Here is a 16,236-nt window from a genome sequence, read left to right on the forward strand (position 1 = left end):
ATATACCAACCCTACCCGTCATGAAACATAAAGTACCATACAGTGGTATAGCAACCTGGGAATGGACACGTACATCATCGCCCACCGCAAACGCTCTCCCATTAAAACGCCGACTGCCTCATGCGCAAATGACGTTAGAGGCCGCGGAATGTAGTAAGAAGCAAGGGTACCAGCTCGTCGGCTGTCTGCTTATTAGTCGCAGCTGGGACCATCTCCTTGGCTTCGTAGTGCTTTGCCCAGTCCTTGATGTCCTCGTGGCACTCCAGGCCATCTTCCCACTCTTCGTTCTTGAGGTAGCCCTTCTATTCAATACCCATCGCATCACCGATTCTCTTCCAGTATGTGCCCAGAGTGCATACCTCGTAGTCAGTGAGCGTCCGCCACTCGAACTTGTTGATCCAAGTGATGGCTCGGTGATAAAGACATTGAGAGTGTATAGCAGTTCCTTGTTGGTGACCTAACCGGCCTTGATATATGAGCTGTACAAATAGTTCATCGGCGATTCGCTTCTATTGTTCTGCTTTTGCGAGGGTCGTGGAATAGGAACTCGCCAATCAGGACATTGGTGTCTTCGTATTTGCTCGCACGGGTCGGGGTTCTGAACCTGCGAGTATCTACGAGCAGACTGGAGATTGCTGGGCGGCGTAGGTCTGTCTGGTTAGCTTTGAACCTGCTAGTGTGGCATGGGGGCCTACCTTGAAGAGAGCGAATTGCAGCGACTTCAAGAACGCCATGGGGAACACGTATTGGTACAGCTCTTCGATGATACTCTGGGCCCCGGCATTTGTCATTTGGCCAGGGTCTTGCGGTCAGGGTTGTTCAACTTCTTCTTCTTTCGCCGCATGCGTTCGAAGCGCAGAGAAGAGCACAGAACGACGTATGCCAGCGCGGTGGCGCGTTGGCGCGGGGGGATATTTCTTGATATCATCAAGGGAGACGCCGTTCGAGAGCATCTTGGAAAATGCAGAGGTGACCGGGTTGGTGGCAGGCAGCTCGCTGATGGTGCGTACAATCCACTCCATTGTGGCGGCAGGGTTGTCCAGCGGACAGGTTCCTGCAATGCAAGCTGCCCCTACACTCTACATTTATCATTGCTCTTCACCCCCAGGTCCGCAATCCCCAAAATCCACCGGACAGTGCCGGTGCACGAGGTCTGGGGTAGGGCTGGCATAAACATCTTGAGACCCGAGAGAGCCGAGGAGATCGAGGCACCGAGTGCACGCCGTGCGGGGGTTAAAGGCTAAGCAATTATGTACGCTATAAACTCCTGTAGTCTGATTGGTGTTAAGCCTAAGGAAGGACCTTGGAGTTCTTGAATTTGGCTCGGCCACGCAGTCTAGTGAAGTTTATGGCGCCGATCCTGGTCCCCTTCTCGGGGTGAGGGACGATCTAGGGACCAGAATTCTCCCAGTCCACCGCAGTCTAGTATAGATGCTTAGTACATGGTACTAGAGACTCCTCATGCGATAATTGGTTTGCAAAGAACAGTTGTATCTGCAAACTCCACTTAATGCACAATGTACAGCAACTTCATTTACAGCCACTCTATCATGAACACAAAAGCGCCGTAGTTCCCGGACTGCCCTCCTCTAGGCCGTGCAGATAGGTGTCACAGGAAGCATTCATATCCGTCGTATGCCACAGATGTGATGTCGATGAAGGATGTTCCATCGCCGCAGTCAAACTCAACTGTGAGCCTTTGTCTACTATGAGGGATAGATTCACTGGGTCATTCAGATCCAAATAGTCCAGATTCACCTGCGAGTGTGAGCTCTGATCGTACTCATAGCTTGAACGGGCGCTGCCATCCTGGCCGTCGCCAGGGCCCAAATGCGTAATGGATGTGGTTGGGTTGCTCCCAGTTCCAGCACTTGGTATAATAGTACTGGAGACAGCTACGGTATCAGGACTTGGTAATTCCTCGATTCCTTCCTCTTTTGAAGCAGGAGTATGTCTGGGCCTTGCCTTAATACGCGGTGCTGTCAACCAGGGCAGCCTAATTTTTCCCAGTGGAGGGATGATGCACACCAACTCAGGCAAAGCATTATTGGATGGTAGTCGGCCAACAGACATGGAATAATCGACGGTGGTAGCTAGCAAGAGGTATGCTCGCGTATGTCGCAGGAAGGCGTCGTGCCAGTTCTTGGCTCGGCCCTTTCTCAGTTGCATGCCATTGCTTGCGCAGCTGGCTGGGGCTTGGATTCGGAGGTCACTCGCACTTGCAGGCGTCCCAGGGCTGTTGTCAAGGAAGACTTCTTGGGATGTCAGATATGCCAGATGCAGAATATCGTCAGTTTGTGTGCTGATGAAATCTGTCACATCGTACACTCGGCGTGACTGCGACATCAGCTGCCAAAGACACTCCAGAGGCAGACGGCGAGATCTCTGCTCTTTATCTGTCGACGACAGGTTGAAGTTGATTGCGCTGAGAATGAGTGGCATCGACATAAACCCGACTCTGCAGTCATAATCAGCACTAACTCGACACGAAGAGAACGAGAGAACGCAGAACATACATTGTCAAAGGCAGGATTTGGACCTTGCTCTTATTACTAAAGTATTCGAGGAGCGAAACCAGGCGAGTTGTCGCATCGTGAAGCATATTTCCGGTGGACAGAAGGTGCGTTGTATAATCACCGCCGACGTATTCCCGGTGCCGCTCGATTAACAAGGCTCCATAATGAGCAAGCTCCATCCGGGATGTTCTATAACTGGTGTTAAAATACGCATAGATGTTCTGATAGAGGAGGCTTACTGATAGTACACCATTGTCAACTGGGTGAACTTGATGACAGCGCTGTGGGCAGTAGAGTGTCGAGTATGCGACAGCGGCGACTCCTGCTTCCACAGTTGCAACGACGTCCGGATCCTACTCAGAATGCCTAGTGTATTCTGAAGGCCCTCTTGAGATAGAAAAGGCAACGAAAGGCCGTGGGTGCCGAAGACGATCGAGACCATCTCTGTGAGCAGAAGCGCCAGCTGGCACTGGCTTCGGAAGACAATGAAGAGCATTCGCTTGGTGCCTGGGTCGTAGACGCGAGAACCACTAACCTCGTCTTCAAACCACTCCTCCCTAGGCAGATCTTTCAACATCCTTAATTCAAGGGACGAGACTTGAGGCTGGCGACGAAGGCCCAGGGAAAGACTTCTGTCCCGGATGAGGATTGACCACCACAGCCGACTGCGGGTTGCCTCGCCTGTCTCGTCGTCATCTTCATCCAGCTCCCTATCAAGACTCGCTTCGGAGGCCGCGTGAACTGCGTGAGTGAGCCAGAGACTGGCAGCCCGGGGTTGGCTGGCGGAGGTATGGAAGGTCAACAGCAGTGCAGCCTGCGCCCGGACGAGCGCTCCCTCGCCGCTCTGAAAATGATAGAGAAACTAGACTTGTTAGCAAGAGCCTTGAAATTGGATATGGTATAAACACCTTTGCTCGTTGATAGAGATCATTCCAAGCATTCCTTTTATCGTCGAATCCACAGAGCTGCGCCGTCTCAACCGAAATGTAGGGAGAGCTTGCAAACAGTATTGTCTGGAAGAGGAGAAGCGACACTTTAGGCGCAGAAGTACCAAGATATTCACTGCGATAGAGTTCCCAGAATACCGATTCATCAATTATAGGCGTGCAGGGCTGGATGTGCAGGAAGTATTGTCGTACAAACTCGTCCAGATAGACTGGAGCAGGGACTTGTAGACAGCCCTTGGAGTTCAAAAACGCGACATCCTCCTGGGTCATCGACGAAAAGCCGTCCAACTCGAGGAATGGATATGTGGCGAATAGAACGTGGTTCTGGTGGCTTGAAGTGGGCGCCGGGGCACGGTCGAGGCACTCGGGGACAGACATAGAGTCCAAATCTGGCTCAGGAAGGGTGCGTCGGCGAGTCGGGCTGTCTAGCCATTAGTTCTGGCACAAGCTCCACTCTTCCACGCCCTCACTTTGTCTGTATTTTCTTTGGCATCACGCAATTGCGGTCATCCTGGCGACAGCGCGTGCAGGGGCGGCCTAGGGTGGTGGCGTCGCAGCGCACCTTATGGGCATGGCACCAGGCACAGGCCTTGGAGGCTCTTCTTGTGTAGGTCGCCATGGGCTGTTGCCAGGGTGTTTTATGCTTGCATCTTCTAACAGAAGAACAGCAGGACGCGACCCCTGGCTTTATTGCGCCGGCTCCCCGCATCCAAAGAGTGAACACTCGCGGGGGATTTGCAGGGGCTTTGCAGTGGGGACTACACTTTCTTACCCGGTACCTCGGTCAGTCGTGAAATAAAGTTATAAGGTTGTAACTTGGTACTGACTTGGTTGCGAGTTCTTGCCACGAGTTGCCTGCCCCGGAATGGATCTGCAGTTGCGCTGATCTGCTGCTACGAGTAAGCTTGATTGCAGACACCATCATCAGAGCGCCGGAGGATGGCTCATTTTTGCGAAAGGTAAAATGCAGCGGGGCATAAACAGGTTGGTGCTGTACGCTTGATTGTTAATTTGTCAAGTCCAGTCAGTATTGTCCATTTGGTAACTTGTACTGAATAGGGTGTAGTATATATATCTTACACCCAAAGTGCACAATATTGCACCATTTGCCCGCACAACTGAAGTTTAGAGAGGCGAGGACTCTACCGACTTGAACTTATCATGAGACATCCATTACTTTCAATGACACCATGACACCATGACACCAGTTGCTGCTGTGCGGTCCTGTGTCGACTGAGTCCGCTTTGGGAAGGCATCGTCTTTGCAGGGTTTGCTCTGTTTGTGCTGTTTGCTGTCTAGTTTGTCCTGTTTGCATGCATCGCTGATTTTCTCGATCAACATTCACCCACACAACACAAAACACACACAGTTAATATGGCAGTCGAATACGAGTTTGGCGGACCGTAAGAATCCCCTCCTGATATTGGTCATTTCTAACGTTCGTAGTCTTGGTGCCGCCGGAATTGTTTTCGGCCTCCCGTTGCTGCTCTATTCCTTCGCGTTTGGCTGTAACGATGTCGCTGGCTGCCCCATTCCAGCTCTGCTCCCAGATCGTGCCCTGACTTGGGAGAACGTGAAAGCAGATACGGGTCTTGCAAATCTCAGCATCAGCAGTTTCATCACATGGAAAGTCCTCTTCGTCACTGTCGGCTACTATGGTTACAGCCTGCTTCTCTGGAGACTCTTGCCTGCCAGCCAGGTTCACGGCACTAAACTGGTCCACCATGGCCGCCCGCTGTCATATCGCTTCAATTGTAAGTATACCGACTCTATCAAATCCTCCGAATATCGTCTAACGTGGTTTCCCAGCATTCGCTGTCAGTGTGGTCACACTCACCATCTGCGCCGTTGGAACGTACCTGCATGGTGCTCACTTCGCGGTCTGGACTTATATCGCCGACAACTATGTGCAGCTTTTGACCGCCAACATCCTGATCTCATACGCTCTATCTGTGTTTCTGTATCTTCACAGTTTTAGCGTGGACACCAAATACCCCAACCGTGATCTTCGCGAGTTGGCCGCTGGAGGCACTACCGGGAATGTGATCTACGATTTCTACATTGGTCGCGAGCTAAATCCCCGCGTTACTCTGCCCTTCTTCGGTGAAATTGACATCAAGACCTGGTGCGAAATGTGCCCCGGCCTGACATTGTGGGCCTTGTTAGATTTGGCCTTCATCGCCAAGCAATACCGCAACTACGGCTACATCTCCGACAGCATTGTATTCACGACGGTTGTCCAAGCGTACTACGTCTTCAGCAGCCAGTACGGCGAATCCAGCATCCTGACCATGATGGACATCACCACCGATGGCATGGGCTTCATGCTCACCTTTGGCGACCTCGCCTGGGTTCCCTTCCTGTACTCCACGCAGTGTCGCTACTTGTCGACATACCCCGTTCACCTGGGCTGGATACACATCGCGGCCATGTGCGCCGTTTTTATTCTTGGGATATATATTTTCAGGTCTGCCAATAATCAGAAACACGCATTCCGAACCGAGCCCAATAACCCTGCAGTGGCTAAACTGTCTTACATCCAGACTAAGCGGGGCACACGACTCCTGACAGCTGGATGGTGGGGGATCTCTCGACACATCAACTATTTTGGCGACTGGCTGCAATCTTTCCCGTTCAGTCTGCCAACGGCACTCGCTGGGTACCTTGTTCTCCCGGCGGGCAGCACAGTAGGCGATGCCATTCCGATGCTGGATGGCCGGCTGGTAGTTCAAGGCCCCGCGGCTGGTTGGGGCATGGTCTTTACCTACTTCTATGTTCTCTACTTTGCCATATTATTGATCCATCGCGAAGGCCGAGACGATGCCATGTGCGCGAAGAAGTATGGCAGCGACTGGACCGAGTACAAGCGGATTGTCCGCTGGAAAATCGTGCCGTGGCTGTATTGAGTGCACTCATTCCCAGCACCTTTACTGCTCTTCGAAGTGTGCGTTTTGAGGCCGGATCACAGTTTTGGAGCATGGCCTTTAGCTCGACCATGGTTCTTATTGCTGCATATTGTATCTAGTATCAATTAACTTATCTAATGCATAACTCATCTGATGGATATACTATATGTTCATCCCCTACCAGCATATTGGCCATAACAGCACAAGGGTTCACACTTTAGTCTAGGCTACTGCTTGGTCAAACTCTTGCTGGCCGGGATGATCTTCTCTGCTGCCATCCGGTCGAATGCGAGGTAATGGCCCTGACCGATGGAGAGTTCCTCGGTGAAGCCCAATCCGCGGATCTTGTCGAGGCTCATTTCGCGGTTTCTGTCCAGCAGCGTGAATCCGGCCTTGACAAACACCCAGGCAGCCTCGTCGACGTTCCGATGTCTGAGGCCATATTCCTCGCACATCTTGTGATACTCGCTCTGGTGCTCCGCCCACCACTTGTCCAGGTCCCCCCATGCGTCCTCCTCGGGCCCTGTACCCTCCAGCCCAAAGTACTGGGCCAGAATCGGCCATCTGACGGACCACGGGCCCGGAGTATCGGTATCAGCAATGTTGAAGCCCTCCCCGTTGGCCTCTTCAGGCTTCACCACTGACAGGTAGATTTCCGACCGAGTGATGATGTCCTGGGAAGACTCGGTGAAGGTGTAGACAAAGTTCTTGTTCGTGCCGGGGAACTTCACCTTCGCCCCCGGTCCGTTGATATATCGGTACAGGGAAAGGTATAGAGCAATGGGCTCAACATAGGTCATGCTCGTGACGGCGGGGACGTGTCCTGTATAAGGATGACGCTGCAGTTAGTATAATCCTCTCCCTGAGACATAGTAGAACCTACCGACAATCTGGTCTGGACGGACTTCGCACCACCGCCACTGTTTGCCCTGTGCCGCCTTCTTGATCAGGTCGACCTGGTCATAGTAGAAGATCTCATCGCCCCAAGGAGAGGGGATCCTGGGCTGGTCTTCTCTGAGAGGAGGGTTGATCTCGATCTTGTCCATGTATCGGAAGACGGCCACACCGTAGTTCTAGTGATTACTCGTTAGTTGTCGCGTCTACACGAAGACTACTGAACGGCGCTCACGTTGGTCCCCGTCTGCAGAAGAAAGAATTTCATGCTGGCACACAGCTGGTCGACTGCATGGACGGCGTTATGCGTCATGCCCACGTTGAGGTTCTTGATGTCCATGACATTCTCCGAGTACGCTGTGGCGTTGGTGTACGCTATTGCAACCACGTCCTGGTTAGCAACTGTCGCGACTGCAATACGTCCAGGAGGACTTCGCACCAAGGTAATACACGTGGGTTACTTGATCCAGGTTCGGAATCTTGCTCTGCAGCTGCTGCTTGACATCTTCCAGGTTTGCACGCAGGTCAACGCCAGAGTACAGCTCGAGGCGAGGGTCCAGGGGCAGGCCGCTCTCCTCGACGGTTCGTGGGCGATGGGTCAATGCAATGACCCTCGAGAAGGTCGTTGCAGAGGGATACGAGAGGAGGTTCTTGGTCACAGCCCATCCGGAGATGCCACTGGCGCCAAAGACGAGGGCCACGTTATTCTGGGATTCGATCATCTTGAAAGGCTGGTTGACTCTACGCACACACGAGGACAGTTAGAGGCTCTCAGACACGGGCCCGACCGTGGCCCGCACGTACTTATATGCGATAGCTCCTTTCACCAGTTGTCTCGGGTCCTGCCAGAGTGGATAAAACTCGATGCGATGGGGCGATGGCCTGCTCTTTTCACGGGCCGCCGTCCATGGACGATCGTTATACGCGGCTCGGATGGCTGACGGTCTACGGTCTGCTAAGCCAACGATTCCTGTTCTGCAAACTGTCCCCGTGCTCGGCTAACGAGTTCTCTTACCCAGAAAGGCATTGATTACACGTTCCGAACCGACAGCTTGGAAGCCAAGCACCGCCGGCATCGTGGCACAGCCCTAGCGCGGCCCCAGTGGGTATCGTTAGTGCACTGCTGGGCCATTCTGAATCCGCCTTGAGCCAACATCAGTCATGTCCAACGCTGTGGGCCCTGTGGGTTTCCTCAAGCACGAGTCAGACACTCAGACACATATGAAGCCGATGGCTGGCCGGGGAACGCCACCCGGGGCTCCGGGCGACAGCAGCAGGGACTTTGTTCCGTCTCTCCAAGTCTCCATCAAGTTGCGAATGACCGAAACCTCAACGGCCGCAGTCTGAGACAACGGTCTCGGCTGGCTTCTGCATTGAGGATGGTGTCTGTCGTCTGTTGCTGCCGGGCCCATCGCGCTCCCGTCTGTGATCTCATTCTCAGCCTCCAAATCCTGTTCCCAGTTCCCACCGATCCTGGGGCCGGGCGTGTGCGCCATCGGATCGGTCGCCTCGAGGGCCATCGTAAACACGAAATTGGGATCGAGCTCACTAGTGGAAACGAAATCTCTGATGCCAATGGGACAGTCTGTTGCTGTCCCGCTTCGAAGGATTCTGTGACGCCTTGCCTGTTCCAGGCCAGTTTAGTATCAGCAAGCCTGAGCTCAAGCACCGTGGTCGATCCCCGATCCCTGCCAGTGGGCCAGCTATGCGTAGTAACGATCGTCTACGAGGGCCTTACTTGGAATATCCAGCTCTGGCGGTTCCCCTGTCTGTGGCCCCTGTCAATGGATTTAAGTGTGGACAGTCTGACTGCAGATGCACAGCAGATGCAACATCGAGGCTTCGGGTACACGAACGATGGGTACTCTCACTACGCGCGAACTGGTGCCAGGCTCACGCCAAGCGTCTGTCTTTGGCGTTGGGGGTGCTTTTGTTGCCTTCATCTCGGCAGTCATTGCGGCTCGAGTGTATGTGCGCGTGGTGATGCTGCACGCCCTGGGGACTGATGATGGTAAGTGCCAGATTTTGCAATGAGGAAATGTTTACTAACTTCTAAGTCCTGATGGTTCTTGGCTCGGTGAGTAGAGCTTGCACGGCTTCAGCGCTGTCCACTAAGTGTGTCTTAGATACTGGCATTTGGGCTAACTGCAGCGTCCATGACCGGTAAGGCTCGTCCGGTATGCAAAATTGTAGAAGCTGACAGTGATAGCTGCCTACTATGGAGTCGGAAGACACGGTAAGTAGGCGTGAAAGATTTGAAGCCCGTGCCATCTGCTAACTGGGCGGCGCCCAAGTCGATGATATCCCCAAGGAAACAATGGTGCCCATGCTGAAGAGCATCTACTCGACCCGCATCATCTACGTGCTCTCTCTCGGCTTTGTCAAGGTCTCGCTACTCATCTTCTACCTCCGTCTGGACCACCGTCGGTATATGAAATGGATCGTGTACGCGCTCCAGTTCGTCGTTGTTGGGTTGACGATTGCCAGCGTCTTCATCCTAGCATTCTCCTGCTACCCTCCAGCCAAGTTCTGGGATCTGACCGGAGAGGCCGAGGGTCACTGCATGGATCCCGACTCGCAGCAGGTCTTTTACGAGGCAAATGGTATTCTTAATATCATCACCGACATCTGCATCTACCTCGCCCCGATCCCGATGCTCTGGGGTGTGCGCATTTCCAATGTGTGTACATTTCCCCAACTGAATGAAAGGACCATATTAACAATGTCCAGAGACGTAAAGGAGCTCTGTTTGGAGTATTTGGCCTCGGCATTCTGTCTATTGCAGGTACGCGTCTGCTGTCTACTGTCCAGGATGCAGCTAATCACTCATACTCCCAGCTGGCTGCGTGCGATACGACTTTGTGAAGAAGTTGGCCCACAATCCAGACCAATACTACAGTCTCGCAGACTCGCTCAACTGGTGTAGTATCGAGATATACGTTGGTATGCGCTATCCCTCCCTGTAACAGGCATACTGCTGGGCCCGGCGAACTGACTGCCTTCTCAGCGGTCTTCTGTGGATCTGCTCCCGCGCTGTCAGTGCTTGTGAAGACATATGCACCGGCACTCCTAGGCTCCAGTGGCCGCACAGGCCACAGTCATGGCCATCCCTCTGGCCCTGGTGGGACGTATCGACTGAGCTCGCGGCCCACCAACCGCCGCCGGCTATCAGACACGATTGACTTGAATGGGAGCCAGGACAACATTATAGCCGGGCAGGGCAGGTCAGAGGGAATCATGATGAAAACGGACATTCATATGGAGGTGAATGATGCCGATTCGACGCAGACGCACCAGGACCATTTCAGATTTGGGAAATAAGGAGCTTTCACAAGCATTGACGGATAACTAGCCTTGTCGTATAACGTTAACTGAGCTTCATTACTACTCTCATTTTGATTGGTGAATTACCTTCAGACGGCTGTAGTATATCGTAACAGAAGATCGTTGCATTGCCTTGGAACGGTGGTGCCTGCTGCAAAGAAATGCTGACGCCTGGAGGTCGCAAGAGTGGCTCAATTCTGATAATGGAAAGGATCATTGGCACAGTTTCTTGGCGGAAGTGTATATAATATATAAATATTTCTACTCGCTCGCCGCCGTGGGGGTCTATATTATAATTTTTGCAACTGGCCCTGGCTGACCACCACGAAATCAGGATCTACCGGCGAAGTCCGTCGTGGCAATGCTGGAATCCGGGCATAAAAGGGCCCTGCTGGCCGAGGAAATGTCGTTCTGTAGAATCTCCAACCTTCAGATTTCCAGACTCCTTCAATATTATCTTTCTTCGCAAATTCGCCTCATATAGGCCGCTCCGCTCGACAATGCGTTTCTTGCCTCTGCAGATGTGTCTTGCAGTCACCTCCACCATGGCTTCAAACAGTCGCTTTTACATGCCTGATGAAGGGGAACCCCACCAGGAAACACTCATGGCCTGGCCGGGGAACAACAACTCGAACTACCGCGATCCCGGAAGCCTCCAGCGCATGAAGGCCGAGCTGGTCGGCATAGCAAAGGCCATCTCTGGCTTTGAGCCGGTGACTTTGATAGTCAGCTCTGACCAGGTGTCCGACGCCGAACGTCAGTTAGCAAGCTGTGGCCAGTACGGCGTCGACATCAAGCCTACTGCAGCAGATGATTTGGAGCCCTGGATGCGAGATATCGCACCGACATTTGTGGTTAGGAAGGGATCCCATTCTGCCCTATACGGGGCGGACTTCAACTTTAATGGTTGGGGAGGACGATATCCGTCCTCCAGCAATGCTGATCTTGCTCGTGGCCTTCTTAAGGATTGGTATATCCCCCGACTGCAGTCCACAATTGTTTTGGAAGGCGGAGCTCTGGATGTCGACGGTGAAGGAACTATGTTAGCAACAGAGAGCTGTATCTTGAACCCAAACCGCAACAAGGACGTGCCTCGAGAGACGATCGAGCGCGAGCTGCACCGGATCCTGGGCGTCACAAAGGTGATTTGGGTTCCAGGTGTCAAGAACAAGGACGTGACTGACGCTCACATCGATGCCCTCGCCCGCTTCACCAGCCCTGGCAAAGTCGTCCTGAGCCGTCCGAGTCCGGGAGACCCGGTGTGGACAAAGGTCTACAACGACACCAGAAACATCCTAGCCCGGGCTACTGACGCCAAGGGGCGAGCCTTGGAGGTTGTGGAACTGCCTGATGCGGATGCCAGCGACATCGAGGGGTCGGAGCCAGACATGGTCGTCAGCTACATCAACTACCTGCTTGTCAATGGCGCAGTCATTGCGCCGCGATTTGGAAGTCCCAGATCGGACACTGTGGCTAAAGAGATCCTCCAGAGCGTCTTTCCTGAGCGGGAAATAGTGCAGGTCTATCTGAACGAGATCGCAGTCAACGGCGGGGGCATCCACTGCATGACCCAGCAGATACCGGAATCAGAAGAATAGAAGTGTCTAGTAATTATATTCGAGGAGAACAGGGGGAGAATAGAACATTCTCTTTATTCTATTTGTCTATAGACTTCGAAGTGATGCGGCCTTTCAACCATTATCTTGGACATTACATGACACGCAATATTTCAACCACATTAGTCAGTTATTGAATAACAAGAATCCAATAACAAGACACAAATAATCCATTTGCAATGGTTGTAGACTGCGGGGCTGGATCAGCTTTTCCGGACTCGCTGGACACGGAGAAGCTTTCCCGGACTGCGTATTAGTATCGCCTCAAGCCTCTCCTGATGAACTAAACACAAACTAGCAACTTCTTAGACATGGCTGCGTTGGACAGTTCTTTCAGTCAGTCCGCAGGGTTTACTGCCCTTGCTTACGTTGCTGCTGCCGTGGTACGATATTTGATGCCCAACCTTGTATAGCCCTACCACTGACAGTGCCAGGTATCGGTGTATCTCGTCGCCAACATCATCTACCGACTTTTCCTTCACCCGCTGGCGCAATACCCTGGACCGTTCCTCAATCGCATCTCTCCCATCCCTCTCAGCTATCATCTGGTCCGTGGTCGCCTTCCATTCTACGTCAAGAAACTGCACGATGTATACGGCCCAGTGGTCCGCCTTACGCCAACAGAGCTGTCATTTAACTCCGCAGACTCGTGGAGGGACATCTACGGCAGTCGTCCAGGTCACCGTAATTTCCACAAGGACCCAATCCACGTTGGATCTATCCAAGCTGTTCCGGGCGCGGTGACTATCACAATGGCGGATGATGTTGACCACGCCCGCCAGCGCCGGTCTCTCTCCCATGCCTTTAGCACCAAGGCCCTTCTGGAGCAGGAAGGTTTGATCAAGGTGTATACCGACATCTTCCGCGACAAGATGAACGAATTCGCCCGCTCCGGCAGGGTCTGTAACATCGCCGACTGGTTCTCATACACTACATTTGACATCATTGGGCATCTTTCTCTCGGTGAGCCGTTTGGATGTCTGACCAGTAGTGACCTTCGATTCTGGGTGCCCTTGATCTCCGAGTCGATAAAGGCCGGTGCCATCGAGCAGGCAACAAGACGACTGGCAACGACTGGCGGTATCCTGCAAACACTGATGCTGAAGATATTTGCGCCGAAGGAACTTCGCGAGCAGAGGATCAAGCATCTGAGTTACTCGCGAGAGAAGATACTGAAACGAATGGCTCAGGGTGGCAATAACCAGCACCGAGACTTCCTACATTATCTGATGACGCAGCAAGATAAAGAGAACCTGAACCAGGAAGAGATTATAGTGAATGGGGCTCTTTTTATAATCGCTGGATCCGAGACTACAGGGAGCTTCATGACGGGACTGTTCAACCAGCTCTTGCAGCCTGAGAACAGGGAAGTTCTCGACAGACTCACGGACGAGATACGGGGAGCATTCCAGCGGGATGAGGACATCACATATGAGGAGTTGGCGAAGCTTCCATGGTTAACAGCCGTCCTTGAAGAAGGCCTCCGGCTATTCCCCAGTGCACCCATTGGGTTTACCAGGGCCGTACCCCATGGTGGGGATACAGTCGATGGCCATATGCTTCCAGCAGGAACAACAGTGTCAACGTGTATGTGGGCGGCAACTCACGCAGAGGACAACTTCCGCGACCCTTACAAGTTCAGGCCGGAACGGTGGATGGACAAGGAGAATACAAGTGACAAACTCAGGGCAAGCAATCCGTTTTCATTGGGGCCCAGGGGCTGTATCGGCCGCAAGTAAGTCATGGCGCCACTCACACCGCACTGTACTGACGATTGCCAGCCTGTCATACATGGAGCAGCGGCTCATCACGGCAAAGCTGCTATGGCATAATGATATTTCCATGACTGGGGATGAAACGTGGACCCAATGGGATCCTAGAAACGACCATGAGAACATGCGGGTCTTTACCAACTGGATCAAGGCGCCTCTCACGGTCAGATTGACGCCGCGGGAACTCCCTAAATGAATAAATTAGTTTTGTCTGTCTTGGGCCATATACAAGAACCATTTCATATTTTGAAGCAAACCCGGAAAATATAGTAACATAAGTTCATAGAAATATTAGCAGATACGGATATGTTGATAAGCCAGAGCCACAACCCTACCCAAACGTCTTGTATAGAAACTGCATCCCCGCTTGGAAATCCTGTTTCTGCCCTCTGTCCAGTACTTTCTGGCGACTCGTAAGAAGATTCTTCATCACCTCAGTCCACGAGAGGGACTCTGTTATCTGCCCATTTGGGCCATCCAGGATCTGTACATCGACCAAGCGATTCTTCTGCTTCCGCACAATCCCATCTATTATAACCGTTTCAATATCTCCAGCATTTGCATGAAGCATGACGGCAGCAAGCGGATTCTCCTCGGCAGCGCAGGCCATATTAGGAGAGGTGGCGTCGAAGATGACCAGATCAGCCAGCTTGCCCACCTCGATACTCCCAATTTGGTCTTCCATATTCACGGCTTTGGCGCCCTGTATCGTACCGAGATTGAATACTTCTTCCAGCTTTATCTGCACAGATGGGTATTCTCCTGCTTCCATGGCTTCTCTATTCTCAACTCCACGAGCATGCTGCATGCTAAGGCGAAGCTGCGTCAGGATGTCGCCCGAGTTGTTTGCATGGCAGTCAATGCCTATCGAGGCATTGGACTTGACGTCTGGGCGAAAGGCCACAATATCACCCAGGCCCATTTGAAGTTCTGTCTCGGGAGTGGTAGAAAAGTACGCCCCGTGCTGGACAAGAGTTTGGGCATCTGATTTGGCGATTCCGTTAGCATGCGAGAAAAGAACATCCTTGTCAAGGAGGCCGTATTCGGAAAGCAGGTGTACCGAGTCTGTCTATGCGTAAGTTCATTCAGTAGCGAGTTAGAACGCTTGGTCACCACTCACTTGTCATATAATTTGCCACAAAGTGCGTTGTAAAGAGCTTGAGGCCAAGGGAGCGGCATTTGTCCCAAAGGTGTTTGACAGTTTCCTTGGGCAGCTTGAAGTGATCAAAAGCCAGTCCCAATTGAACTCGCCCAGAGCCAAATGGAGCAGAACTTGCAAGAGTCTCCAGGGTGGCATACCACCATTGTGGGAGGAGATTATCATCGTACTCGACGGTAGAAGTCCAACTTTTGATACGCCAGATTGGGGTGTAGCAGAATACTGAACGTAGACCGGACGAAGCCGAGGCGCGAATCGCTTCAGTTACTAAACGAGGTGAGATTGCGCTCTTTGGATGGATACAGGAAGCGCACCATGTTCAGGGGAGTAGCTCATGTGGGCATGGTCAACTACGGTGGTGACGCCGCTGTTGACGCTCTCCAAGCAGCCCCCGAGCTGGCCCCAGAAGATATCCTCTGGCGTGTAGTTGAATGATTGTATATTGCCTCACCAATGTAAGCAAGCTTATGAATGGGGATTGGGCAATGTACCTGCAACCATGTAGTCCATGAAGCCCAAGTCACCCAGCCTGCCTTTGAGCTGGATTGGTCAGCGAACGAGTTGGTTTGGTCAGCCATAGAATGATACCTGGGTCTGCCACAAGTGGTGATGTGTATCGATGAATCCAGGACAGATGATCCTGTCCCTGCAGGGTATTACAGTTCCCTCGCTACCAGGAGAGCTGAGATTCTGGCCGATTTCGGTGATTTTGTTTCCTTGAATGAGTACATCGTGGTCTCTCAACACCACAATATAGCCGTCGTTATGGGCCAGAACAGTTCCGTGCTGCAGAAGTATAGCCGCCATTGAGTGTGAGGTTATGAATTGAGATTACTGTGATCGTAGTCGATGATGTACTCTATATATAGTTGTAATGCATTCGGTCCTCGGAGATAATCGGACATTGGCAAGCCCGGGTGATTACCTAAGCCCGGCGGTCTCGATGCTTTCCGGCCGTCCCCGCAGCCAATCAGGAATGAGACCCTGATTAACCAGTTATTGCGATGCAAGACAAGAGTGAATAGTTATTGAGTTATAATAGTATTGTTCGGATTCTTAAGGAGCGAAGTACTTGTTGTCTACATTACTTTTTACCCCGATA

The 16,236-nt window shown here is 52.4% G+C and overlaps 8 protein-coding genes across 8 annotated transcripts; 4 read left to right on the top strand and 4 right to left on the bottom strand.

The window, feature by feature from the left end:
• Positions 1 to 134: 134 nt before the first annotated feature.
• On the bottom strand, positions 135 to 1,022 carry ASPSYDRAFT_36525 (uncharacterized protein; the record flags this gene model as incomplete). The annotated part of the gene is made up of 4 exons (XM_040845439.1): positions 135 to 302; positions 360 to 479; positions 696 to 770; positions 825 to 1,022. The coding sequence occupies 4 exons, from the start codon at positions 1,020 to 1,022 to the stop codon at positions 135 to 137; spliced, it is 561 nt and encodes a 186-aa protein (XP_040697400.1).
• Positions 1,023 to 1,329: 307 nt separating this feature from the next.
• On the bottom strand, positions 1,330 to 4,082 carry ASPSYDRAFT_187833 (Zn(II)2Cys6 transcription factor; the record flags this gene model as incomplete). The annotated part of the gene is made up of 5 exons (XM_040843598.1): positions 1,330 to 2,458; positions 2,517 to 2,705; positions 2,756 to 3,378; positions 3,425 to 3,884; positions 3,934 to 4,082. 5 exons carry the CDS (start codon positions 4,080 to 4,082, stop codon positions 1,549 to 1,551), a joined length of 2,331 nt encoding a protein of 776 aa, XP_040697401.1. The 3' UTR covers positions 1,330 to 1,548.
• Positions 4,083 to 4,837: 755 nt separating this feature from the next.
• On the top strand, positions 4,838 to 6,369 carry ASPSYDRAFT_162196 (uncharacterized protein; the record flags this gene model as incomplete). Its single annotated transcript, XM_040843069.1, has 3 exons — positions 4,838 to 4,866; positions 4,910 to 5,217; positions 5,273 to 6,369. 3 exons carry the CDS (start codon positions 4,838 to 4,840, stop codon positions 6,367 to 6,369), a joined length of 1,434 nt encoding a protein of 477 aa, XP_040697402.1.
• A 227-nt stretch (positions 6,370 to 6,596) lies between these two features.
• On the bottom strand, positions 6,597 to 8,095 carry ASPSYDRAFT_73049 (SDR family oxidoreductase; the record flags this gene model as incomplete). The annotated part of the gene is made up of 4 exons (XM_040850687.1): positions 7,703 to 8,095; positions 7,499 to 7,674; positions 7,253 to 7,442; positions 6,597 to 7,192 (listed from the first exon to the last, which is right to left on the bottom strand). Exons 1-4 carry the CDS (start codon positions 7,983 to 7,985, stop codon positions 6,597 to 6,599), a joined length of 1,245 nt encoding a protein of 414 aa, XP_040697403.1. The 5' UTR covers positions 7,986 to 8,095.
• A 1,025-nt stretch (positions 8,096 to 9,120) lies between these two features.
• ASPSYDRAFT_62178 (uncharacterized protein) lies at positions 9,121 to 10,584 on the top strand (the record flags this gene model as incomplete). The annotated part of the gene is made up of 8 exons (XM_040850082.1): positions 9,121 to 9,274; positions 9,321 to 9,340; positions 9,390 to 9,426; positions 9,473 to 9,499; positions 9,558 to 9,943; positions 9,994 to 10,048; positions 10,102 to 10,206; positions 10,271 to 10,584. 8 exons carry the CDS (start codon positions 9,121 to 9,123, stop codon positions 10,582 to 10,584), a joined length of 1,098 nt encoding a protein of 365 aa, XP_040697404.1.
• Positions 10,585 to 10,886: 302 nt separating this feature from the next.
• Positions 10,887 to 12,321, top strand: ASPSYDRAFT_51074 (agmatine deiminase family protein). The gene has a single exon (XM_040848219.1). It carries the CDS (start codon positions 11,133 to 11,135, stop codon positions 12,183 to 12,185), a length of 1,053 nt encoding a protein of 350 aa, XP_040697405.1. The 5' UTR covers positions 10,887 to 11,132; the 3' UTR covers positions 12,186 to 12,321.
• Positions 12,322 to 12,514: 193 nt separating this feature from the next.
• On the top strand, positions 12,515 to 14,171 carry ASPSYDRAFT_36532 (cytochrome P450; the record flags this gene model as incomplete). The annotated part of the gene is made up of 3 exons (XM_040845440.1): positions 12,515 to 12,586; positions 12,632 to 13,938; positions 13,985 to 14,171. 3 exons carry the CDS (start codon positions 12,515 to 12,517, stop codon positions 14,169 to 14,171), a joined length of 1,566 nt encoding a protein of 521 aa, XP_040697406.1.
• ASPSYDRAFT_51076 (uncharacterized protein) lies at positions 14,162 to 15,756 on the bottom strand. The gene is made up of 5 exons (XM_040848220.1): positions 15,723 to 15,756; positions 15,626 to 15,674; positions 15,449 to 15,580; positions 15,096 to 15,401; positions 14,162 to 15,040 (listed from the first exon to the last, which is right to left on the bottom strand). The coding sequence occupies exons 2-5, from the start codon at positions 15,642 to 15,644 to the stop codon at positions 14,307 to 14,309; spliced, it is 1,191 nt and encodes a 396-aa protein (XP_040697407.1). The 5' UTR covers positions 15,645 to 15,674; positions 15,723 to 15,756; the 3' UTR covers positions 14,162 to 14,306.
• Positions 15,757 to 16,236: the final 480 nt, after the last annotated feature.

The sequence above is a fragment of the Aspergillus sydowii genome, assembly GCF_001890705.1.
Source record: "Aspergillus sydowii CBS 593.65 unplaced genomic scaffold ASPSYscaffold_16, whole genome shotgun sequence".
Classification (NCBI taxonomy): domain Eukaryota; kingdom Fungi; phylum Ascomycota; class Eurotiomycetes; order Eurotiales; family Aspergillaceae; genus Aspergillus; species Aspergillus sydowii.